Raw genomic sequence first — 26,749 nt, 5'->3', positions numbered from 1 at the left:
TTGTTAACTTGCAAAACTGAGAAGTAAAAATTATGCAAATTGATTAAAAAGTCAAACAATGTGAGTCAACTTCATTACATCTTTCTCTTGACCTCTGGATGCTGGCTTGAAGGACATTTGTTAACTATAAAAAGAGGATATGTGTCTCTGTAACATAGCTACATTCAGACATCCAAACATCCAAGATATACAGAGATCCAAAGACGCAAAGACTCTTTACAAAACCACAGCTAGGAACACTATACAGGATAGCTGCCAGATCATGGCTCCATCACAAGGGACACAGATTTGTCATTCTAGAGGATGCCAGTTTAAGGAATCATGCCCTGACTGAAAGAATTCAGAGCTACCTGTTGTGAATTCCGCTCTTGGGCTCCCTCCGGTGGTTGTAAGTGGCACTTTTGTGAGTTCTGCTCTTGGGCTCCCTCTTGTGGTTTCAAGTGGTATGGCTGCTCCTTGGAGTTAGCTGTCATCAGCTGCCTCCACTTATCGTCTCTTCTGCTTGGCTATTTAGGTCTGGCTGTTCCTTCAGCCAGTGCCACTTGTAAATGGTTCCTGGTTGGATTCACATCTCTTTGGATTTCTCTGTTATCCTGACCAGTTCAGCAAAGCTAAGTTTTTGCTTGCCCTTTTCTGTTCACAGATTGTGGACTTATCCGTTCAGTGCTTTCTATGTTTGTCCAGCGTTATCAGTATGAATTAATTCTGTCTTGCTGGAAGCTCTGGGAAGCAGATTTATCCTCCACACCTTTAGTCAGGTGTGGAGATTTTTTGTAAACTCTGCGTGGATTTTTGTAGTGTTTAATACTGACCGCACAGTATTCCATCCTGTCCCATCTATCAAGCTAGACTGGCCTCCTGTGCTCATCCTGGTTTCATTCTGTGTATGTCTTTTTCCTCTCCACTCACAGTCATTATTTGTGGGGGGCTAATCTATCCTTTGGGGATTTTCTCTGAGGCAAGATAGTTTTCCTGCTTCTGTCTTTAGGGGTAGTTAGCTCTTAGGCTGTGACGAGATGCCTAGGGAGAGTTAGGAGCATTCCACGGCTACTTCTAGTGTTGTGTTGAGCTTAGGGACTGCGGTCAGTACAGTTACCACTTCCTTCATAGCTCGTTCCATGTTGCTCCTAGACCACCGCATCATAACAGTACAAGTGGCCAAAAATGAATTAAATGCATCTCAAAAGAAGGAAAGAAAGTTCTGAACCATTTTTTTTTCTGTGCTCTGGTTTGTCTTTTTTTTCCTCTTGATATCTGGGTGGTTCAGGATATATGCTCTGGCATGGATGTTCAGGGTTTGTTTTCTCGTGTGGATCAACTTGCTGCAAGAGTACAGAGTATCCAGGACTATGTTGTCCAAACTCCGGCTTTAGAGCCTAGAATTCCTACTCCTGATTTGTTTTTTGGGGACAGATCCAAGTTTTTGAACTTTAAAAATAACTGCAGATTGTTTTTTGCTTTGAAACCCCGTTCTTCTGGTGATCCCATTCAGCAAGTAAAAATCATAATTTTCTCTTCATATTTGACAATAAGTCGCATGAGATTCAGTGAACAGCTGGTTAGAATCTCATTCCATTCATTAGAAAATGTTGAACCAAAATCAGTGGTGGCTTTTTTCTTCAACCGTAAACCTCTTGGAATCATGTCTTTAGACACGTAATTCTGGAGGGTGGTTAAATCCCACCAGATTTTCATCTCCTGAATCATAGTCTTTTTCAGAAGAGTCCATGTGTTGGAAATATCAGAGCCAAAATTGGTCTCATTAAGTCCACCAGAAAACACATTAGCCGCCTTTTGCATGCGGTTTTTGGTATAGTCCGACATGGTGCAGTGCAGAGTTTAATTCTGTCACAAAAGCAGATCGAAGCTTCACTCGCTTAATCAAGTGTGGTAAGTCCCATATAAGGAGTATATATCAGGTGCACGGCAGTCAATTTAAAGATAAAGTACAAAGAAAGAAAAAAGCCAGCTCACCGATATGTGCAAGGAGCACGGAACTTCGTCCTGACTCGACGTAGTGCAGATCCAAGTAAAAGAGAAAAATGTTCCAGCTTCTTGATAAAATGTAAAACTTTAATCCATCATATAAAATAGTAGAAGACACACTCCTGGGACAATGCCATGTCACAAGTGAAGAAAGCTACGCGTTTCGACCATACGGTCTTTGTCACAGCTGATCTACTCAGCAGTCCATCCAGTATAAGAAGGACTGACCTACCAATGGAAAGGTAAAAAAAAAAAAAAAGAAAAAAAAAGGGGGCTCACCTGACCAAGAGTACTTATAATCACAAAAACATATAAACCATTGCCAGATATTCCAAAAAATATAAACAATATACATATATATACAATGGTAAGATACAATAAATCCCATATATATGAAAATACAAAAAAAGAGACAGAAAAAAACACACACAAAAAAAAAAAAAAAGCAACAACAATAGCAATTTTAATAATGATTTACTTCAAGCAGGAAATAAATTCAGAAAGCGGGGGTACCCTAACTGGATGCTCAATAGAGCATAACATGTTGCCAAACAGAAGAATCAGTCAGATCTTTTAGATGTGGAATCTAGTCATAAGAAAAATAAAAACAAAAATGAAAATCATAAAAATGTGGCAACCAAGCCATATGTCTGTATACAATTCAGCCCGCAATTTAATGAGATTAAAACAATTATTAATCGGGCTATTCCAATTCTTTTTGAAGATCCCACTCTTGCTGTATTGTTGAATAATGGTTGCAACGTTGTAGCAAGAAGGGCACCTACGCTAGGCAACATATTATCCCCTAATTGCTCTATGTCCAAACAACCTAATAGCACCTGGCTTAGTTGTACGGGTTGCTATAAATGCAATATCACTAATTGTACTACCAGGGGTATGGAAAATAAATATAAAATTAAAACTTTTATTAATTGTAACACACGATTTGTAGTATACAAAATAGATTGCATTTCCTGCGACAAATCATACATCGGTTGCACAATTAGAAAACTAAAAAACCGCATCTCTGAACATTTGTACGATATCAAATGTACAACTAACAGCAATCGTACCGTTTCCTCAGCAGCGAGACATTTCATTGAAATGCATTCACGCAGCACTGATTCTTTAAGAGTAACGGGCATTGAAAAAATAAAAAAACCTCCGCGGGGAGGAGACATGCATAGGTCTTTACTCACACGGGAAGCCTTTTGGATGTTTAATTTGGGTACTAGATTTCCGCATGGTTTGTATAAAAAGAGTGAACTTATGTTTCACTATTAGATATGGTAAATTGCAGTGCAGGCACAGATTCATGTATTTATATATTGCATGTTTTTTAGCTTTTTTTTTTTTGTGTGTTTTTTTCTGTCTCTTTTTTTGTATTTTCATATATATGGGATTTATTGTATCTTACCATTGTATATATATGTATATTGTTTATATTTTTTGGAATATCTGGCAATGGTTTATATGTTTTTGTGATTATAAGTACTCTTGGTCAGGTGAGCCCCTTTTTTTTTTTTTTTTTTTTTTTCTTTTACCTTTCCATTGGTAGGTCAGTCCTTCTTATACTGGATGGACTGCTGAGTAGATCAGCTGTGACAAAGACCGTATGGTCGAAACGCGTAGCTTTCTTCACTTGTGACATGGCATTGTCCCAGGAGTGTGTCTTCTACTATTTTATATGATGGATTAAAGTTTTACATTTTATCAAGAAGCTGGAACATTTTTCTCTTTTACTTGGATTATTGAATGTTGATGCATTTTTTCAAGCGCTCGGATTATTGTATGACAAACCTAATTCTGTGGATCATGCAGAAAAAACCCTGTTGGCCTTGTGTCAAGGTCAGGAAGCAGCAGAGTTATACTGCCAGAAATTTAGAAAATGGTCTGTGCTCACTAAATGGAATGAAGAGGCTGTGGCTGCTATTTTCAGAAAAGGTCTTTCTGAAGCCCTTAAAGATGTTATGGTGGGCTTTCCTACGCCTGCCGGTTTGAGCGAATCTATGTCTCTAGCCATTCAGATCAATCGGCGTCTGCGCGAGCGCAAAGCTGTGCACCATATGGCAGTATCCTCTGAGCAGAGTCCAGAACCTATGCAATATGATAGGATTTTGACTAGAACAGAACGGCAGGAATTCAGATGTCAGGATAGGCTGTGTTTTTACTGTGGTGAATCTGCTCATGTTATCTCTGATTGCCCTAAGCGTACTAAGAGAGTCGCTAGGTCTGTTACCATTAGTACTATACAGCCTAAATTTCTCTTATCTGTGACCCTGATTTGCTCATTGTCGTCCTTTTCTGTCATGGCATTTGTGGATTCAGGCGCTGCCCTGAACTTAATGGACTTAGAATTTGCCAGACGCTGTGGTTTTTCCTTGCAGCCTTTGCAGAGCCCTATTCCTTTGAGGGGTATTGATGCTACACCCTTAGCCAAGGATAAACCTCAGTACTGGACACAGATGACTATGTACATGGCTCCAGCACATCAGGAAGATTGCCGTTTTCTGGTGTTGCATAACCTGCATGATGTTGTTGTACTGGGTTTTCCATGGTTACAGGAACATAATCCGGTGCTGGATTGGAAAACTATGTCGGTGACTAGTTTGGGTTGTCAAGGGGTACATAGTGACGTTCCTTTGATGTCAATTTCCTCTTCCCCCTCTTCTGAGATCCCTGAGTTTTTGTCAGATATCCAGGATGTATTTGATGAGCCCAAGTCCAGTTTGTCATGATATGTACTTTTGCCCTGTCCTGTATTTGAATAATATGCCATTTGATGTATGTAACTGTTCTCTGGTTTCTATTAGCTGTAATTTATGTATTTTCTTGTGCTGGGAGTTCACCTGTAACAATATGTCTCCTTCCCCAATACTTGCAGCCCTAAGCTATAATGTAATTAAGCTTTGTCAACACCACTAGTGAAGAATAGCCATTCTTCCTCACAGCAGGTGGCTAGTCATATGTACATACTAGATAGACTAAGCGGAGCCGACCAGTCTAGAATCTTCTGGTGGACTCAGCCATTGAATAGAAGGTGTGACCTCTACCCCCCTTCATGGGCGGATCCCAGGAGCTCAGACAATTCATTCTTATTTTTGAGATCAGATGTGAGTTGATCCTTGAAGGAGAAGGAGTGGGGATTCTTAGCTGAGGCAAGACCCCACGCCTATCTGGGACTGCGGAAGCGAACGGGGCGAGACTTGAGCTGAGGACATATCTCGTCGTTCGTGAGATTGTTTTGGGATCCATTGGACTAATTGTGGACTATTGCTTTGTTACCTGGCACAAGGATTATCGGGAGGTGCCCCCGAACCTGTTCCATTGGACTAATTGTGGACTATTGCTTTGTTACCTGGCACAAGGATTATCGGGAGATGCCCCCGAACCTGTTCCTTTGGACTAATTGTGGACTCTGTAGATCTACCTGCATGTGTTGTTCCAGCGTTCTTGATAATAAATCTGTGGAATCATCCCTTGGCCTGTTGTCCCTTCTTGCTCTGCCGTACACCCTGTCACAAACTGGTTGGCAGCAGAGGGATCAGAGCAGAAGGAATGGAGGACAATGGCCCAACATCGGGAACCAACACCGCAGAGTACAAGAACTGGACTTTGGGGAGCCTACAATCAAAGGCCCGTGAAGTAGGAGTCTGTTTTAAAGGACTCTCCAAGGAGCAGCTAATTGAGGCTTTGGAAGGAGTTCGCCTGCAAGATGACGCTGAGGAAGGATCCTCACAGCAAATGGAGGAAAGACTGCAGCCGGAGGAAAAAACCCAAAAAAGTCAGTGGGTTGTGTGGTACGAGGAGGAGTTGGCATTGCTGGGAAAAGAGGCCACCATAGATGATAAGAGGGAGGCCATTCACAGAGCTCAGGAGAGGGAGAGGGAGGCCATTCACAGAGCTGAGGAGAGGGAGAGGGAGGCCATTCACAGAGCCGAGGACAGAGCTCAGGAGATGGCATTGCTGGAGAGGCAGATCGCTTTGGAAGCAGCTAGAAGCTCCAGACAGACTCTAACCCCAGCACCCACCATGAGGGAACTCCCCAGAGTGTCCCGCAAAGATTTCAAGCCCTTTAATGAGGCTGCAGTCGACATTGAGGGCTTCTTCCAGGACTTTGAGCATCAGTGTCAATTAATGGAAGTCCCGGAAAGGGACCGAGATCGACATCTGGTGGGGCTCTTAGAGGGTGGAGCTGCCGCAGCCTATAGAGCTATGGACCCTCAGGGGAACTGTGAGTATGCGGAGATTAAACGGACTATTCTAGAACATTATGCTGTTACCCCAGACACTTACAGGACTCAGTTCCGTACTTTAGCCTGTGATGAGGAAGTGTCTTTCAAGATGTATGCCCACAGACTCAAACAAATATGTCATCGATGGCTGTAGGCAGAGGAGGCCTTTACCCTGGGAGACCTTCCTCCAGGTTATCCTAAAAGAGCAGTTTTACTTCAAGTGCCCTGCTGAGATCCGGGAATGGGTGCGTGAGAGGAGACCAGCCACTGTGGAGGAAGCTGCAGCTCTAGCTGATGAGGCTCTCACCATCAAGCCTCAGTGGAGGGTTCTGTTGGAGGATGGAGAGATGCCTACCAGCTCCACAACACCGGTGGCCCCCTGTTCTTCTGTCCCCATTGCTCCCCGTTCCTCTAAGCCACCACCTCATGCTGATACCCGTGTAAATGTGCCTCCAGTTGCTTCTAATGCGTTTTCTGGAATAGGACGAGGAGAGGAAGTGGCAGAGCGCAGGTGTTATGGTTGTGGGCATCCGGGGCATCTGCAGGCCTCATGCCCAGCCAGCCCATGGAGGAGTCGTCCTCAAAACCCTACAGCACCTTCAGGTGGGGGCCGGCCTCCACTGTCATGATCCCAATGGCAGGGGATCACAAAAGGACAAGCACAAAAACAAAACAAGCTCTAGGGTGATGGAACCTGAGCTGACTGCGATCCTGAACCTAAACACACAACTAGCAGTAGCCGGGGAACGTGCCTACGATGATTCCTAGACGTCTCGCGCCAGCCGAAGGATTAACTTCCCCTATAAGAAGAAACACAGACCTCACTTGCCTCCAGAGAAACACCCCACAGAAATAGCAGCCCCCCACATGTAATAACGGTGAAATGAGAGGAAAGCACATACGTAGTTATGAAAATAGAATCAGCAAAAATGAGGCCCGCTAAAGCTAGATAGCAGAGGATACAAAAGTAAACTGCGCGGTCAGCGAAAAACCCTTCAAAAAACCATCCTGAAATTACTTGAACTCATGTGCCAACTCATGGAACATGAGGAGTAATTTCAGCCCACTAGAGCAACCAGCAGCAAGGAATCACATCTCTGCAAGCTGGGCTAAGACAAAAATTAAGCAAAACGTGGAACAGGAAAATCAAAACTTAGCTTGTCCTGAAGATAACAGACGCAGGGAGCAGAGGTAAAAAGACACGCTGATTACATTGATAGCCGGCAAGGAAATGACAAAAAAGCCAGGTTAAATAGGAAACTCCCATAACCTGATGGAACAGGTGGACACCAGAGACCGCAGAGAACACAAGTCACCCAGTACCATCAGTAACCACCAGAGGGAGCCCAAAAACAGAACTCACAACAGTACCCCCCCCTTGAGGAGGGGTCACCGAACCCTCACGAGAACCACCAGGGCGACCAGGATGAGCCCTATGAAAAGCACGGACCAAATCGGCAGCATGAACATCAGAGGCAATCACTCAAGAATTATCCTCCTGACCATAACCCTTCCACTTGACCGAATACTGGAGTTTCCGTCTGGAAACACGAGAATCCAAGATCTTCTCCACAACATACTCCAATTCACCCTCCACCAGCACCGGAGCAGGAGGCTCAAGCGAAGGAACGACAGGTACCTCATACTTCCGCAACAACGACCGATGGAACACATTATGAATAGCAAACGATGCCGGGAGATCCAAACGAAACGACACAGGGTTAAGAATTTCCAAGATCCTATAAGGACCGATGAACCGAGGCTTGAACTTAGGAGAAGAGACCTTCATAGGAACAAAACGAGAAGACAACCACACCAAGTCCCCAACAAGAAGTCGAGGACCCACGCGGCGACGGCGATTAGCAAACTGCTGAGCCCTCTCCTGGGACAACTTCAAATTGTCCACCACATGACTCCAAATCCGATGCAACCTATCCACCACCATGTCCACTCCAGGACAATCAGAAGGCTCCACCTGACCAGAGGAAAAACGAGGATGAAACCCCGAATTACAAAAGAAAGGAGACACCAAGGTAGCAGAACTAGCCCGATTATTAAGGGCAAACTCGGCAAGCGGCAAAAAGGAAACCCAGTCATCTTGATCAGCAGAAACAAAACATTAGTTCGTTCCGTCTGGCCATTCGTCTGAGGATGGAATGCAGACGAAAAGGACAAATCAATGCCCATCTTAGCACAGAACGTCCGCCAAAATCTAGACACAAACTGGGATCCCCTGTCAGAAACGATGTTCTCCGGAATGCCATGCAGACGGACCACGTTTTGAAAAAACAGAGGGACCAACTCAGAGGAGGAAGGTAACTTAGGCAAGGGTACCAGATGAACCATCTTAGAAAAGCGGTCACACACAACCCATATGACGGACATTTTTTGAGAGACAGGGAGATCCGAAATAAAGTCCATGGAAATGTGCGTCCAAGGCCTCTTCGGGATAGGCAAAGGTAACAACAATCCACTGGCCCGAGAACAGCAAGGCTTAGCCCGAGCGCAAACTCCACAAGACTGCACGAAAGAACGCACATCCCTCGACAAGGAAGGCCACCAAAAAGACCTGGCCACCAAGTCTCTAGTACCAAATATTCCAGGATGACCTGCCAACACAGAAGAATGGACCTCGGAGATGACTCTACTGGTCCAATTATCCGGAACAAACAGTCTTTCCGGCGGACAACGATCAGGTTTACCCGCCTGAAGCTCCTGCAAAGCACGTCGCAAGTCTGGGGAGACAGCCGACAAAATCACCCCATCCCTAAGGATACCAGTGGGCTCAGAATTTCCAAGGGAGTCAGGCACAAAACTCCTAGAAAGAGCATCCGCCTTCACATTCTTTGAACCTGGCAGGTATGAAACCACAAAATTGAAACGGGAGAAAAACAGTGACCAACGAGCCTGTCTAGGATTCAGACGCTTGGCAGACTCAAGGTACATCAGATTTTTGTGATCAGTCAAGACCACCACACGATGTCTAGCACCCTCAAGCCAATGACGCCACTCCTCAAATGCCCACTTCATGGCCAAAAGCTCCCGATTACCAACATCATAATTCCGTTCAGCGGGCGAAAATTTTCTAGAAAAGAATGCACATGGCTTCATCACTGAGCCATCGGAGCTTCTCTGTGACAAAACCGCCCCCGCTCCGATCTCGGAAGCATCGACCTCAACCTGAAAAGGAAGCGACGTATCTGGCTGACGCAACACAGGAGCAGAAGAAAACCGGCGCTTAAGTTCCTGAAAGGCCTCCACAGCCGCAGGAGACCAATCAGTAACATCAGCACCCTTTTTAGTCAAATCCGTCAAAGGCTTAACAACACTAGAAAAATTAGTTATGAAGCGACGATAAAAATTAGCAAAGCCCAAGAACTTCTGTAGACTCTTAAGAGATGTAGGCTGCGTCCATTCACAAATAGCCTGAACCTTGACGGGATCCATCTCAATAGTAGAAGGGGAAAAAATATACCCCAAAAAAGAAATCTTCTGGACTCCAAAGAGACATTTAGAACCCTTTACAAACAAAGAATTGGCCCGCAGGACCTGAAACACCTTCCTGACCTGCTGAACATGAGACTCCCAGTCATCAGAAAAAAACCAAAACATCATCCAAATACACGATAATAAATTTATCCAGATATTCACGGAAAATATCGTGCATAAAAGACTGGAAGACAGAAGGAGCATTAGAAAGTCCAAAAGGCATCACCAAATACTCGAAATGGCCCTCAGGCGTATTAAATGCGGTTTTCCACTCATCACCCTGCCTTATCCGCACAAGATTATACGCACCCCGAAGATCAATCTTAGTGAACCATTTAGCCCCCTTAATGCGATCGAACAAATCAGTCAACAATGGCAAAGGATACTGATATTTGACTGTAATCTTATTCAAAAGACGATAATCTATGCAAGGCCTCAAGGAACCATCTTTTTTGGCCACAAAAAAAAAACCTGCTCCCAAAGGGGACGAAGATGGACGGATATGTCCCTTTTCCAAGGACTCCTTAACATAATTCCGCATAGCAGTATGCTCTGGCACTGACAGATTGAACAAACGACCTTTAGGGAATTTACTGCCAGGAATCAAATCTATAGCACAATCGCAATCCCTGTGAGGAGGAAGCGAACTGAGCTTAGGCTCCTCAAAAACCTCCCGATAATCAGACAAAAATACCGGAACCTCAGAAGGAGTAGATGAAGCGATAGAAATCGGAGATGCATCATCATGAACCCCCTGACATCCCCAGCTTAACACAGACATTGTTTTCCAGTCCAGGACTGGGTTATGAGTTTGTAACCATGGCAGACCAAGCACTAAGACATCATGTAAATTATACAGTACCAGGAAGCGAATCACCTCCTGATGAACGGGAGTCATACGCATGGTCACTTGTGTCCAGTACTGAGGTTTATTCATAGCCAAAGGTGTAGAGTCAATTCCTTTCAAAGGAATAGGAACTTCCAGAGGCTCCAGACTAAACCCACAGCGATTGGCAAATGACCAATCCATAAGACTCAGGGCAGCGCCTGAATCTACATAGGCATCGACGGAAATGGATGATAATGAACAAATCAGCGTCACAGACAGAATGAACTTAGACTGTAAAGTACCAATGGCAACAGACTTATCAACCTTTTTTGTGCGTTTAGAGCATGCTGATATAACATGAGCTGAATCACCACAATAAAAACACAATCCATTTTTCCGCCTATAATTTTGCCGTTCACTTCTGGACTGAATTCTATCACATTGCATTATCTCAGGTGCCTGTTCAGAAGACACCGCCAAATGGTGCACAGGTTTGCGCTCCCGTAAACGCCGATCAATCTGAATAGCCATAGTCATGGACTCATTCAGACCTGTAGGCGCCGGGAACCCCACCATAACATCTTTAATGGCCTCAGAAAGGCCATCTCTGAATTTTGCAGCCAGAGCGCACTCATTCCACTGAGTAAGCACCGACCACTTCCGAAATTTCTGACAATATATTTCTGCTTCATCTTGCCCCTGAGAGAGAGCCAATAAAGCTTTTTCAGCCTGAATCTCTAGGTTAGGTTCCTCAAAGAGCAAACCCAATGCCAGAAAAAACGCATCCACATTGAGCAACGCAGGATCCCCTGGTGCCAATGCAAATGCCCAATTCTGAGGGTCACCCCGCAGGAAAGATATAACAATCTTGACCTGCTGAGCAGGGTCTCCAGAGGAGCGAGATTTCAAGGAAAGAAACAACTTGCAATTGTTCCTAAAATTCAGAAAACTAGATCTATCTCCAGAAAAAAACTCTGGGACAGGAATTCTAGGTTCAGACATAGGCGTATGTACAACAAAATCTTGTATATTTTGAACCTTAGCAGCAAGATTATTCAGGCTGGAAGCCAAACTCTGGACGTCCATGATAAACAGCTGAGGTCAGAGCCATTCAAGGATTAAGAGGAGGAAAGAAGCAGTCAAGCTGCAATTAAGGCTAGGCAGCAAACACTGAGGAAAAAAAAAATAAAAAAAACTTCCTCAGACTACTTTTCCTCCTACTTCAGCCAAAACGATGACTAATTTTTTCAGGCCGGCTATACTGTCATGATCCCAATGGCAGGGTATCACAAAAGGACAAGCACAAAAACAAAACAAGCTCTAGGGTGATGGAACCTGAGCTGACTGCGATCCTGAACCTAAACACACAACTAGCAGTAGCCGGGGAACGTGCCTACGATGATTCCTAGACGTCTCGCGCCAGCCGAAGGATTAACTTCCCCTATAAGAAGAAACACAGACCTCACTTGCCTCCAGAGAAACACCCCACAGAAATAGCAGCCCCCCACATGTAATAACGGTGAAATGAGAGGAAAGCACATACATAGTTATGAAAATAGAATCAGCAAAAATGAGGCCCGCTAAAGCTAGATAGCAGAGGATACAAAAGTGAACTGCGCGGTCAGCGAAAAACCCTTCAAAAAACCATCCTGAAATTACTTGAACTCATGTGCCAACTCATGGAACATGAGGAGTAATTTCAGCCCACTAGAGCATCCAGCAGCAAGGAATCACATCTCTGCAAGCTGGACTAAGACAAAAATTAAGCAAAACATGGAACAGGAAAATCAAAACTTAGCTTGTCCTGAAGATAACAGACGCAGGGAGCAGAGGTAAAAAGACACGCTGATTACATTGATAGCCGGCGAGGAAATGACAAAAAAGCCAGGTTAAATAGGAAACTCCCATAACCTGATGGAACAGGTGGACACCAGAGACCGCAGAGAACACAAGTCACCCAGTACCATCAGTAACCACCAGAGGGAGCCCAAAAACAGAACTCACAACACTCCACGTTCCCTTACCCCTCGCCCAAGAGGACGCCTTGGATGGAGGGAGACCCAGCACAGATGCTATCGATGTGGACAGCCGGGGTATCTGCAAGCCTCCTGCCCAGCTGTTCAAATGAGGATTAATCCTGTACCCAGTCGTATTATTAATTATGTACAGCCAAGTGCCATGGAGGATGACGTGTCACCACTACGTGAGGACTGGCCTAGTGCCTCACCCACCCATGTTGCACCACTAGGAGTTTATGGTGTGCGACCTGCAGCTATGACGACTTCTGCTCATCGAGGTAAGCACTTGCAGGAGGTCGTGATGGATGGACAGAGACTTATTGGATTTTGTGACTCAGGGGCTTTCCTCACACTGGCTGATCCCCGAGTGGTTCGGCCTGAGGCAATCCATCGAGGACCTGGGATTGTCATTGGACAATGGAGGACTATTCCCACAGCCACTGTGGATCTGAACTTTGGTTTTGGGGTCAGGCGATGTGTGGTTGGGGTGATGGGTGGTCTGCCTGCAGATGTTCTCCTGGGCAATGATGTGGGAGAGCTACGATGCCAATTCGTGGCTGCATGAAGCCACATGTAAGTTACGCTCTGCCTGTGTGTACTTAACCAGTGACCTGTAGAGGTCCCTAGTACGTACACAAATTGGGAGGGGAAGGGATTGTCATGATATGTACTTTTGCCCTGTCCTGTATTTGAATAATATGCCATTTGATGTATGTAACTGTTCTCTGGTTCTATTAGCTGTAATTTATGTATTTTCTTGTGCTGGGAATTCACCTGTAACAATATGTCTCCTTCCCCAATACTTGCAGCCCTAAACTATAATGTAATTAAGCTTTGTCAACACCACTAGTGAAGAATAGCCAATCTTCCTCACAGCAGGTGGCTAGTCATATGTACATACTAGATAGACTAAGTGGAGCCGACCAGTCTAGAATCTTCTGGTGTACTCAACCATTGAATAGAAGGTGTGACCTCTACCCCCTTCATGGGCGGATCCCAGGAGCTCAGACAATTCATTCTTATTTTTGAGATCAGATGTGAATTGATCCTTGAAGGAGAAGGAGTGGGGATTCTTAGCTGAGGCAAGACCCCACGCCCATCTGGGACTGCGGAAGCGAACGGGGCGAGACTTGAGCTGAGGACATATCTCGTCGTTCGTGAGATTGTTTTGGGATCCATTGGACTAATTGTGGACTATTGTTTTGTTACCTGGCACAAGGATTATCGGGAGGTGCCCCCGAACCTGTTCCATTGGACTAATTGTGGACTATTGCTTTGTTACCTGGCACAAGGATTATCGGGAAGTGCCCCCGAACCTGTTCCGTTGGACTAATTGTGGACTATGTAGATCTACCTGCATGTGTTGTTCCAGCGTTCTTGATAATAAATCTGTGGAATCATCCCTTGGCCTGTTGTCCTTTCTTGCTCTGCCGTACACCCAGTCACAAACTGGTTGGCAGCAGAGGGATCAGAGCAGAAGGAATGGAGGACAATGGCCCAACATCGGGAACCAACACCGCAGAGTACAAGAACTGGACTTTGGGGAGCCTACAATCAAAGGCCCGTGAAGTAGGAGTCTGTTTTAAAGGACTCTCCAAGGAGCAGCTAATTGAGGCTTTGGAAGGAGTTCGCCTGCAAGATGACGCTGAGGAAGGATCCTCACAGCAAATGGAGGAAAGACTGCAGCCGGAGGAAAAACCCCAAAAAAGTCAGTGGGTTGTGTGGTACGAGGAGGAGTTGGCATTGCTGGGAGAAGAGGCCACCATAGACGATAAGAGGGAGGCCATTCACAGAGCTCAGGAGAGGGAGAGGGAGGCCATTCACAGAGCTGAGGAGAGGGAGAGGGAGGCCATTCACAGAGCCGAGGACAGAGCTCAGGAGATGGCATTGCTGGAGAGGCAGATCGCTTTGGAAGCAGCTAGACGCTCCAGACAGACTCTAACCCCAGCACCCACCATGAGGGAACTCCCCAGAGTGTCCCGCAAAGACTTCAAGCCCTTTAATGAGGCTGCAGTCGACATTGAGGGCTTCTTCCAGGACTTTGAGCATCAGTGTCAATTAATGGAAGTCCCGGAAAGGGACCGAGATCGACATCTGGTGGGGCTCTTAGAGGGTGGAGCTGCCGCAGCCTATAGAGCTATGGACCCCCAGGGGAACTGTGAGTATGCGGAGATTAAACGGACTATTCTAGAACATTATGCTGTTACCCCAGACACTTACAGGACTCATTTCCGTACTTTAGCCTGTGATGAGGAAGTGTCTTTCAAGATGTATGCCCACAGACTCAAACAAATATGTCATCGATGGCTGTAGGCAGAGGAGGCCTTTACCCTTGGAGACCTTCCTCCAGGTTATCCTAAAAGAGCAGTTTTACTTCAAGTGCCCTGCTGAGATCCGGGAATGGGTGCGTGAGAGGAGACCAGCCACTGTGGAGGAAGCTGCAGCTCTAGCTGATGAGGCTCTCACCATCAAGCCTCAGTGGAGGGTTCTGTTGGAGGATGGAGAGAGGCCTACCAGCTCCACAACACCGGTGGCCCCCTGTTCTTCTGTCCCCATTGCTCCCCGTTCCTCTAAGCCACCACCTCATGCTGATACCCGTGTAACTGTGCCTCCAGTTGCTTCTAATGCGTTTTCTGGAATAGGACGAGGAGAGGAAGTGGCAGAGCGCAGGTGTTATGGTTGTGGGCATCCGGGTCATCTGCAGGCCTCATGCCCAGCCAGCCCATGGAGGAGTCGTCCTCAAAACCCTACAGCACCTTCAGGTGGGGGCCGGCCTCCACGTTCCCTTACCCCTCGCCCAAGAGGACGCCTTGGATGGAGTGAGACCCAGCACAGATGCTATCGATGTGGACAGCTGGGGTATCTGCAAGCCTCCTGCCCAGCTGTTCAAATGAGGATTAATCCTGTACCCAGTCATATTATTAATTATGTACAGCCAAGTGCCATGGAGGACGACATGTCACCACTACGTGAGGACTGGCCTAGTGCCTCACCCACCCATGTTGCACCACTAGGAGTTTATGGTGTGCGACCTGCAGCTATGACGACTTCTGCTCATTGAGGTAAACACTTGCAGGAGGTCGTGATGGATGGACAGAGACTTATTGGATTTTGTGACTCAGGGGCTTTCCTCACACTGGCTGATCCCCGAGTGGTTCGGCCTGAGGCAATCCATCGAGGACCTGGGATTGTCATTGAACTGGCTGGTGGACAATGGAGGACTATTCCCACAGCCACTGTGGATCTGAACTTTGGTTTTGGGGTCAGGCGATGTGTGGTTGGGGTGATGGGTGGTCTGCCTGCAGATGTTCTCCTGGGCAATGATGTGGGAGAGCTACGATGCCAATTCGTGGCTGCATGAAGCCACATGTAAGATACGCTCTGCCTGTGTGTACTTAACCAGTGACCTGTAGAGGTCCCTAGTACGTACACAAATTGGGAGGGGAAGGGATTGTCTTGATATGTACTTTTGCCCTGTCCTGTATTTGAATAATATGCCATTTGATGTATGTAACTGTTCTCTGGTTCTATTAGCTGTAATTTATGTATTTTCTTGTGCTAGGAATTCACCTGTAACAATATGTCTCCTTCCCCAATACTTGCAGCCCTAAACTATAATGTAATTAAGCTTTGTCAACACCACTAGTGAAGAATAGCCAATCTTCCTCACAGCAGGTGGCTAGTCATATGTACATACTAGATAGACTAAGCAGAGCCGACCAGTCTAGAATCTTCTGGTGGACTCAACCATTGAATAGAAGGTGTGACCTCTACCCCCCTTCATGGGCGGATCCCAGGAGCTCAGACAATTCATTCTTGTTTTTGAGATCAGATGTGAATTGATCCTTGAAGGAGAAGGAGTGGGGATTCTTAGCTGAGGCAAGACCCCATGCCCATCTGGGACTGCGGAAGCGAACGGGGCGAGACTTGAGCTGAGGACATATCTCGTCGTTCGTGAGATTGTTTTGGGATCCATTGGACTAATTGTGGACTATTGTTTTGTTACCTGGCACAAGGATTATCGGGTGGTGCCCCCGAACCTGTTCCATTGGACTAATTGTGGACTATTGCTTTGTTACCTGGCACAAGGATTATCGGGAGGTGCCCCCGAACCTGTTCCGTTGGTCTAATTGTGGACTCTGTAGATCTACCTGCATGTGTTGTTCCAGCGTTCTTGATAATAAATCTGTGGAATCATCCCTTGGCCTGTTGTCCCTTCTTGCTCTGCCGTACACCCCGTCACACAGTTCCCTTCCTCCGCACAGGGACTGTGATTGTGCTATTAACTTGATTCCTGGTTGCAAGTTCCATAAGGGCCGACTTTTCAATCTGTCTGTGCCAGAGCATGCCGCCATGCGGAGTTATGTTAAGGAGTCTTTGGAGAAAGGGCATATTCGGCCCTCTTTGTCACCATTGGGAGCGGGTTTCTTTTTTGTTGCTAAGAAGGATGGCTCCTTGAGACCCTGTATTGATTATCGTCTTCTTAATAAGATCACGGTCAAATTCCAATACCCCTTGCCTTTGCTAACTGATTTGTTTGCTCAGATTAAGGGGGCTAGTTGGTTTACTAAGATTGACCTCCAAGGGGCATATAATCTTGTTCGTATTAAACAGGGTGACGAATGGAAAACTGCATTTAATACGCCCGAAGGCCATTTTGAATATCTTGTGATGCCATTTGGGCTCTCTAATGCTCCATCTGTGTTCCAGTCTTTCATGCATGATATTTTCCGCAATTATCTTGATAAATTCATGGTCGTATATTTGGATGATATTTTAATTTTTTCCGATGATTGGGAGTCTCATGTGAAGCAGGTCAGGATGGTGTTCCAGATCCTTCATGATAATGCTTTGTTTGTGAAGGGGTCTAAGTGCCTATTCGGAGTTCAGAAGGTCTCTTTTTTGGGTTTTATTTTTTCTCCCTTGTCTATAGAAATGGATCCTGTTAAGGTCCAAGCTATTAATGACTGGATCCAACCCACATCTGTGAAGGGCCTTCAAAAATTTTTGGGCTTTGCTAATTTCTATCGCCGTTTCATTGCCAACTTTTCCAGTGTGGTTAAGCCCCTTACTGATTTGACAAAGAAAGGCGCTGATGTGACGAATTGGTCCTCTGAGGCTGTTGAGGCCTTTCAGGAGCTTAAACGCCGATTTTCTTCTGCCTCTGTGTTGCGTCAGCCGGATGTTTCTCTTCCTTTTCAGGTTGAGGTCGACGCTTCTGAGATTGGGGCAGGGGCCGTTTTGTCTCAGAGGGAGTCTTATGGTTCTTTGATGAAACCGTGTGCCTTTTTTTCCAGAAAGTTTTCGCCTGCGGAACGCAATTATGATGTCGGCAATCGGGAGTTGTTGGCTATGAAGTGGGCGTTTGAGGAGTGGCGACATTGGCTTGAGGGAGCTAAACACTGCGTTGTGGTCCTGACCGATCATAAGAATCTGATTTACCTCGAGTCGGCCAAGCGGCTGAATCCTAGACAGGCTCGATGGTCCCTGTTTTTCTCCCGTTTTGATTTTGTGGTCTCGTATCTTCCGGGATCTAAGAATGTTAAGGCTGATGCCCTCTCTAGGAGTTTTTCGCCTGATTCTCCTGGAGTCCTTGAGCCGGTTGGCATTCTTAAGGAGGGGGTGATTCTTTCTGCTATCTCCCCTGATTTGCGGCGGGTGCTTCAGGAATTTCAGGCTGATAGGCCTGACCGCTGTCCAGTGGGGAAGCTGTTTGTTCCTGATAGATGGACAAGTAAGGTTATTTCTGAGGTTCATTGTTCAGTGTTGGCTGGTCATCCTGGGATTTTTGGTACCAGAGATTTGGTTGCTAGGTCCTTTTGGTGGCCTTCCTTGTCGCGCGATGTGCGTGCTTTTGTGCAGTCCTGTGGGACTTGCGCCCGGGCCAAGCCTTGCTGTTCCCGCGCTAGTGGGTTGCTTTTGCCCTTGCCGGTCCCTGAGAGGCCCTGGACGCATATTTCCATGGATTTTATTTCATATCTTCCTGTTTCCCAGAAGATGTCTGTTATCTGGGTTGTTTGTGACCGGTTCTCTAAAATGGTCCATCTGGTACCTTTGCCTAAGTTGCCTTCCTCCTCAGATCTGGGTCCATTATTTTTTCAGCATGTGGTTCGTTGGCATAGCATTCCGGAGAATATTGTCTCTGACAGAGGTTCTCAGTTTGTCTCTAGATTTTGGCGGGTCTTTTGTGCTAGGATGGGCATTGATTTGTCTTTTTCTTTGGCGTTTCATCCTCAGACTAATGGCCAAACTGAGCGAACTAATCAGACCTTGGAGACCTATTTGAGATGCTTTGTGTCTGCTGATCAGGATGATTGGGTGTCTTTCTTGCCGTTGGCCGAGTTTGCCCTTAATAATCGGGCTAGTTCAGCTACTTTGGTTTCACCTTTCTTTTGTAATTTTGGTTTTCATCCTCGTTTTTCTTCTGGACAGGTTGAGCCTTCTGATTGTCCTGGTGTTGATTCTGTGGTGGACAGGCTGCAGCAGATTTGTACTCATGTGGTGGACAATTTGACGTTGTCTCAGGAAAGGGCTCAACGTTTTGCTAACCGCCGTTGGTGTGTTGGTCCCCGGCTTCGTGTGGGGGATTTGGTTTGGTTGTCTTCTCGTCATGTTCCTATGAAGGTTTCTTCCCCTAATTTTAAGCCTCGGTTTATTGGTCCTTATAAAATTTCTGAAATTATTAATCCGGTGTCTTTTCGTTTGGCTCTTCCAGCCTCTTTTGCCATTCATAATGCTTTCCATAGATCTTTGGTGCGGAGATATGTGGTGCCCGTTGTTCCCTCGGTTGACCCTCCTGCCCCGATGTTGGTTGAGGGAGAGTTGGAATATGAGGTTGAGAAGATTTTGGATTCTCGTTTTTCAAGGCGGAGGCTTCAGTATCTTGTCAAGTGGAAGGGTTATGGCCAGGAGGATAATTCTTGGGTTGTTGCCTCCGATGTCCATGCCACCGATTTGGTTTGTGCTTTTCATTTGGCTCGTCCTGATCGGCCTGGGGGCTCTGGTGAGGGTTCGGTGACCCCTCCTCAAGGGGAGGGGGGTACTGTTGTGAATTCCGCTCTTGGGCTCCCTCCGGTGGTTGTAAGTGGCACTTTTGTGAGTTCTGCTCTTGGGCTCCCTCTTGTGGTTTCAAGTGGTATGGCTGCTCCTTGGATTTAGCTGTCATCAGCTGCCTCCACTTATCGTCTCTTCTGCTCGGCTATTTAGGCCTGGCTGTTCCTTCAGCCAGTGCCACTTGTAAATGGTTCCTGGTTGGATTCACATCTCTTTGGATTTCCCTGTTATCCTGACCAGTTCAGCAAAGCTAAGTTTTTGCTTGCGCTTTTCTGTTCACAGATTGTGGACTTATCCGTTCAGTGCTTTCTATGTTTGTCCAGCGTTATCAGTATGAATTAATTCTGTCTTGCTGGAAGCTCTGGGAAGCAGATTTACCCTCCACACCTTTAGTCAGGTGTGGAGATTTTTTGTAAACTCTGCGTGGATTTTTGTAGTGTTTAATACTGACCGCACAGTATTCCATCCTGTCCTATCTATCAAGCTAGACTGGCCTCCTGTGCTCATCCTGGTTTCATTCTGTGTATGTCTTTTTCCTCTCCACTCACAGTCATTATTTGTGGGGGGCTAATCCATCCTTTGGGGATTTTCTCTGAGGCAAGATAGTTTTCCTGCTTCTATCTTTAGGGGTAGTTAGCTCTTAGGCTGTGACGAGATGCCTAGGGTGAGTTAGGAGCATTCCACGGCTACTTCTAGTGTTGTGTTGAGCTTAGGGACTGCGGTCAGTACAGTTACCACTTCCTTCAGAGCTCGTTCAATGTTGCTCCTAGACCACCGCATCATAACAGCTACCCCATTAACGATCACTGAGCCATGGATATGTTTGGGGTAGTCAGTATTTGGACACACCTGTCACCTAGCCCCTTGGATACATTTGGGAAAACCAGGAATGGGACGCATCGGTCACCTGGCTCCATGGAGATGTTTGGAGAAGCCAGGTTGTGACCCTCCGGTCATCTGGCCTTGTACCTCAATGGACTGACTGCTTCCTAAGCTTGTCGTTACCTCCTCTTTGTGCGTGCCACAGGTGGGGTAGTCAGCCCTGTTAGCTCTGAAGTCACATCTGCTCTTACCCCGATGAGTCAGCGGAAGGGTAAGACACTGTAATTTTGCACCATCTTGGGTATTTTGCTGGGAATGTTCTATGTTTTATTTACCTGTTTTCTGGTTTAATAAAGTATTGCCACACTGTTTTACTCTCACTCTGTGTTGTCTGTGTAGTATTACGCCCACGGTACAAGGAGAGCGGGCGTTCAGTGGGATGTGCCACTGGTCCATGCGATTTTGGCTATTGGAATAGAGCACCCGCTGACCCATGTGTTTCCACACCTATCTACGTGAGCAGATTCAGTATTCTCGGCATATCAGGACTGGCCATGAATAGAGATGGGAAAACCTGAAAAGTAAAGTTCGGGGTCCATACCGAACACGTACTCTTCGAGCACAGACCCCCGAACATGGACTTTACCAGGAAGTCTGTATTACTATTCAGGTTCGGCACCCCGAACACCAGATATTTGCCTCCGATCATCGGTAAAATCAATACCACCGGTCAGACAGCCACGGTTCCCACGTGACAGCTTGATCCCGCAGCTGTGATCAGAGGTAAAACTACTACTCCCATTGGCCTACGCCTGCTGCCGATAATATCAGCGAGAGCAGGCAGCTAATGGAAGTATTCATCAGCCGGCACCTGCGCTCTAAATATATAAGTAAAAAAAATACGGACTGGGATCCCCTGTAATTTTGATATGTAGCCAGGCAAAACTTACAGCTGCGAACTGCAACCCTCAATTGACAGCTCTTGCAAGGTTGGTTATCAAGAATAGAGGGGTCCCCATGATTTTTTTTCACTTATTTAAATAAATAATTGAAAAAAATGACATGGGGTCCCCGCCCATTTTTGACAACCAGCCAAGCTGAAGCAGACAGCGGGGGGCTGGTATTCTCAGGCTGGTAAGGGTCTATGGATTTGGCTCCCCATCCTAATAATAGCAGCCTGCAACTGCCCAGAAAAGGTGCATCTATTAAATGCACCAATTTTGGCGCTTTGCTTTCTTACTTGCCCTGTAGTGGTAGCAAGTGGGGTTCATATTTGTGGTGTTGATGTCACCTTTGTATTGTCCGGTGACATCAAACCCATGGCTTAGTAATGGAGAGTCGTCTATAAGATGCCTATCCATTACTAATCCTATAGTTATATTGTAAATAAATACACAGCAAGAATAAAAAATTATCAAAGATACAGGGAATCCCATCCTGTTTTTTTAATTATTATTTATTTAAAGTGCAGGCGTCGGCTGATGAATCCACCAGTTAGCCAAACCCGCTCTCCCTTTTATTATCGGCAGCAGGCGTAGGCTGATGGGTATAGTAGTCCCATCAGCCAACGCCAGAGAATAGAGGTAAACTCTTTACCTCCGATCACAGTTGCGGGATCACATTGTCATTTGACAACGTGGCAACCGCGTCTGTCTGACCGGTAGTATTGAGTTTACGGCCGATCAGAGCCAGAGTTTGCCGCGCTGTCATGCAAATGACAGCGAGGCAAACACTGGATTTTTGGGCACCCCATTTAAGGGAATGGGGTTCATGTATTGTTCTGCTTCCCAAACCCAAACTTTGTTTAGCTGTTCGGCTGGACCTGAACATCCATAGATCCGTCCAACCCTAGCCACTGTTCATAAGCTAGAGATGTCTTTGGTCTACGTGGTGGTGGAAAAGGGCTTCCTTGCTTCTAGTCTAGTGATTGCTCTTTCTGAGTGAATTTTAAAACTTTCAGTAAAAATCAGATACTTGTAATTCCACCCAACTAATTTTAACAGGATTTGCCAAATTGTATGAGGTGAGCTCTTCTCTCCTGACGCTAAACTATTATCATTGATTTCCTTTGGTAGATGATAGGCAATGGAGATGTCTGGTGTCCACTTATTTCCCTCTACTGATGTAATATGCACACTTACCAGAGTCAGTGCCTTGGCTGACCATTTTAGTGGCAGCCATCTTATGCTAATTTTGATGTGGTCATAGGATTTAGATTTTTCTGCTTGACTCCAGCTGAGCGCTGCTGTTGGAGAAAAAAATAAAGCTTTAATAGGATAGATATGTAATACATACAACTGTTATCCCCCTCTTCCATTGAGAGAATCTCTACAATTATCAGAACAGAACATGCAGGTTAAGAGGCGACTGGGACCAGTAACTGTCACTATTCTACAGCTTCACATGGTGCGGTCATCAATGCTAGCTTTTAGTTGCATATGGTTTGCACATTTTTTGCACATTTTTTTTAAACTACTGAGCATATGGAGACATTTTTGTGGGTTCTAACAAATACTAGTGATTGCAATGAAAGCTGCTCATTCTCTACTACTTTTTGTCTGTTTATTAAAAATCTTAATTGCTGATATCCCTCTTTCTTCACTTTATCCCAAATGTCAGGGATATATACTGGACCCCTTTGTGACTCTTCAGACATTGGAAAAGTCTAGAGATGCGACGTGTAGGACAAACTTTGCGACATTTCCTTGATAAACCTCTACATGAAGGCCATTCTGCAGCAGATCATTGAAAATGAGCTAATGTTTAATAGGCGTTCTGCCTAAGATGCATGTCTGTTTACACAGGCAAAGTGAAACACTGCGGCCACATAGATTAGCACATTGAAATCCATCATGCTTGTCCTTTTTGTCCCTGATATCTGTAGTCAAGGATAAGCAATCCACATACAAAACTTTAGGGTTGCTCCTTCCTCCTTTCCTTGGTAACAATGACCCTGTAAAGCAAAAGTCCTAGTCGTGTTCATATTATCCATAGCAATGGGCTGGCATCACGCTTATGTTCCTTTACGCAGCGTTTAACAGCTGCCTGGTCATAAAGGGAACCCGCCATCAGAAAATTGCCTATTAACCTAACTCCATGCACCTACAGGCAGTTACATGATGCTTAAAGGTGATGGTAGCTAAACTATACATTTGTGGTTTTGCTATAAATTAAAAAGTTGCCTCTGTGCGTGTGCAGCCGTTTAACCTGAGTCATTATCTGAAACCATGGCCATTCCTTTTGATTGATCACTCCTGTATTGTGTCATCAGCAGATGTCTTTGAGTACCAGCACAGACACTTGCAGGGTCCGGATTCAGACCTCCACTGTCAAATGCAGCGAGCTTGGTGGGGCTAAGACCCCTCAGTTCACTGTGCATAACCGAGACATTCTGAGATCAGACTCTGAAAGTGCCTGTACTGAACTTCAAAGACATCTGTGCGGATGTCACAAGACTGGAGTGATCAATTTATTATTAATGATTTGGTTCACTTATATGGCGCCATTAATTCCGCAGCAGAACCATAAATGTGGAGTTTAGCTACAAACACCATTGTAATTATTATGCAGTTGTTTGTAGAGGCATAGGGTTAGGTTAAGAGGCAATTTGCTGATGTCAGGTTCCTTTTAAGTCTGAGTATGATAACATTTTCTGAAAACAGCTTAGAATATGTATAAAAAAAAAAAAAGAAAATCCTACTCACGTTGCTGATCCCCCACCAGTTAGGCTCTGAGGTCCATCATTGGTCCTTGCATTGAAGCCCATCAGATGCAGTCTAACCTCCTGACTGTGCAGCTCTTCACAGGTTAGACATACTGAGACCTAATGTCTTCTAACCATGTGATGGCTCATGGTCAGCTGAGGGGAAGTTCAGAAATAGACAGGTAAGCAAGAGGACTTGAAATCCGATGCTAAAGGGGATTGATAAGGCAAATGTGTTTCTTTTTCGTCTCTAACAAAATAAGCATTTTTTTTTTTACAAGAAAACCGTTTTAAACCTTCTTAGGAAAAACCGTGCCAGTGATTTAACACCAGTGACCCAATTAGTAAAAAGAAAGTTAAGGAACAGTTGGAAAATAAATATCTGATTTTACAAGTCATTATCTCTGTTTTTAGATCCTACACTGATGAATTTGGACCCAAACACTGGCCGGCCTCCAGATTTGCTCATGTGATGAAGCTTCGTCAGGCTGCACTGCGCACTGCTAAAGAAAAATGGTCTGATTTTATCTTTGTAAGTAGAATAATTACCTTTTACATACTATTCAGGGGATCAAATCTAAGCATATTTCATAAGTTTTAAAGGGAAGCTATCAAAATGATCTCTTGTTTAGATCAGTCTGCCAGTTTAGTGCTGTAGCTCCAGGTCTAGCAAACAAGTATGAAGAGCACATCTCAAAATGGTGAATTTTGTGAGTAACCCAGCAGAAAAGAGCAGATCTGGAAGCACATATACTGGTCTAAGGCTATGTGCACACGTTGCGGTTTTTACCGCGGAACCGCGGCGATTTTGATGATGCGGGTCCGCAGCAGTTTCCATTGCGTTTACAGTAAACATGTAAACCAATGGGAAACCGCAAACTGCTGTGCACATGCTGCGGGAAAAAACGCGCAGAAACGCAGTGGTTTACAATCCGCAGCATGTCACTTCTTTGTGCAGAATCGCAGCGATTCTGCACGCATAGAAATGCATTGATCCGCTTACTTCCCGCATGGGGCTATGCCCACCATGCGGGAAGTAAGCGGATAATGTGCGGTTGCTACCCGGGGTGGAGGAGAGGAGACTCTCCTCCAGGCCTCGGGAACCATATTTGTGGTAAAAAAAAGAATTAAAATAAAAAATAATGATATACTCACGTCTCAGCTCTGGACGCGGTTGTCCGGTCTCAGGGTTGCTATGTGAGCAGGATCTGCGGTGACGTCGCGATCACATGACCGTGACGTCACAAAGGTCCTTCTCGCATAGCATCTTTGGAACCGGACCGCCGCGTGCAGCCCTGAGGAGATCGGGACGTCAGAGGGTGAGTATAACCATTTTTTTTTTTTTAACATTTCTATTGATGCTGCATATGCAGCATCAATAGTAAAACAAGTGCAGGAGTAAAACCCGCAGCGGAAACCGCAAGAAAAAACGTGATAAATCTGCAGGGATAACCGCAGCGGTATTGCCCTGCAGATTTATCAAATCCGCTGTGGGAGAACCCTCAGGGACCCTTCCTACGTGTGCACATAGCCTAAGGGGTTTAGAAGTTAAGTGTGGTACGCTGGAGACAGGATGTTACTACCTGTCAGATGAGTTGCTTGAAGCTGTATGCAGCACTGTGTTGTCATTATCAGAAATAGAATTCATCTTTATGTATTTTTTCCTTACAGTACATAGATGTTGACAACTTTATTACCAACCCACAAACCTTAAATCGTCTGATTGAAGAAAACAAAACCATTGTGGCCCCCATGCTAGAGTCCCGAACACTTTACTCAAATTTCTGGTGTGGAATGACACCACAAGTGAGTATAACAGATATCGAAATAGTATGCAATAATTGGCAATATTCCTGTATTCCGTGTAGTGGGCAGTAGACTGAAGAAATCGGCATGTCCATATTTTCGAAAACCCCATTCAGAAAAATAGGCTAGTTACACACATTTCAGCAAAAATTGTGCTCTGTCACTATTATTTAGCTGCATATTCTGAGCGTTTTTGTCTGCCTGTAACCCTGTGCACACTGAAATCTGTCTGACTGATGAAGGCCATTGTAGGACCAAATTGTTTCTTTATTTTTGGATTGCCTGCACAAGATAAAATTATCTGCTTGCAATATTTACCTGATTGCCAAGTTCTCTACAATATATACTCTTGAAGAATTCAAACTTTGTATGATGTTAGATGTAGGATTAAAATCAATATATGGTAGATGAAGAAAAAATAATTCTTGGCATATCTGACAATCATCAGGCTATAACCTGACGTGAACAGCATGTCATGCTGAAATATCCCAAGGGCCGCAAAAATATTTAAAGGCATATTTACTTGAATGCATCACTAGATCCACCAACAGTATATGAATATATTACCATAACCAAGTTCTCAGAAGCTTTGAGTTCTTAAAGAGGATTTGAAGAATTTCTGCCTCAACAACTTTGTGAACACAATAAATAACACTTAATTTTTGAAGCAGAACAAGAAACTCAAGTCCTCGTAAAGTCAAAACTGCAAATTTTGAAGAGTTCGGAGGATTAATATAGCCTTCTGACCAGTTGTGGATTGCTACATGTGTATAAGATCAGAACCACCGTCGGTACATGAGTCTGGCAC

The 26,749-nt window shown here is 45.2% G+C and overlaps 1 protein-coding gene across 1 annotated transcript in view; it reads left to right on the top strand.

Moving 5' to 3' along the window:
• COLGALT2 (collagen beta(1-O)galactosyltransferase 2) overlaps window positions 1–26,749 on the top strand; it is a 328,242-nt gene that overhangs the window by 127,722 nt on the left and 173,771 nt on the right. Inside the window, exons 3-4 of the mRNA XM_069737258.1 lie at window positions 24,550–24,667; window positions 25,807–25,941. Coding sequence (XP_069593359.1) covers window positions 24,550–24,667; window positions 25,807–25,941 — 253 coding nt within the window. The remainder of the gene's footprint in view (window positions 1–24,549; window positions 24,668–25,806; window positions 25,942–26,749) is intronic.

Source organism: Ranitomeya imitator, chromosome 8, assembly GCF_032444005.1.
Source record: "Ranitomeya imitator isolate aRanImi1 chromosome 8, aRanImi1.pri, whole genome shotgun sequence".
Lineage (NCBI taxonomy): Eukaryota > Metazoa > Chordata > Amphibia > Anura > Dendrobatidae > Ranitomeya > Ranitomeya imitator.
The sequence above is the reverse complement of the archived record's forward strand: the minus strand, read 5'-3'. Positions and strand labels throughout refer to the sequence as shown.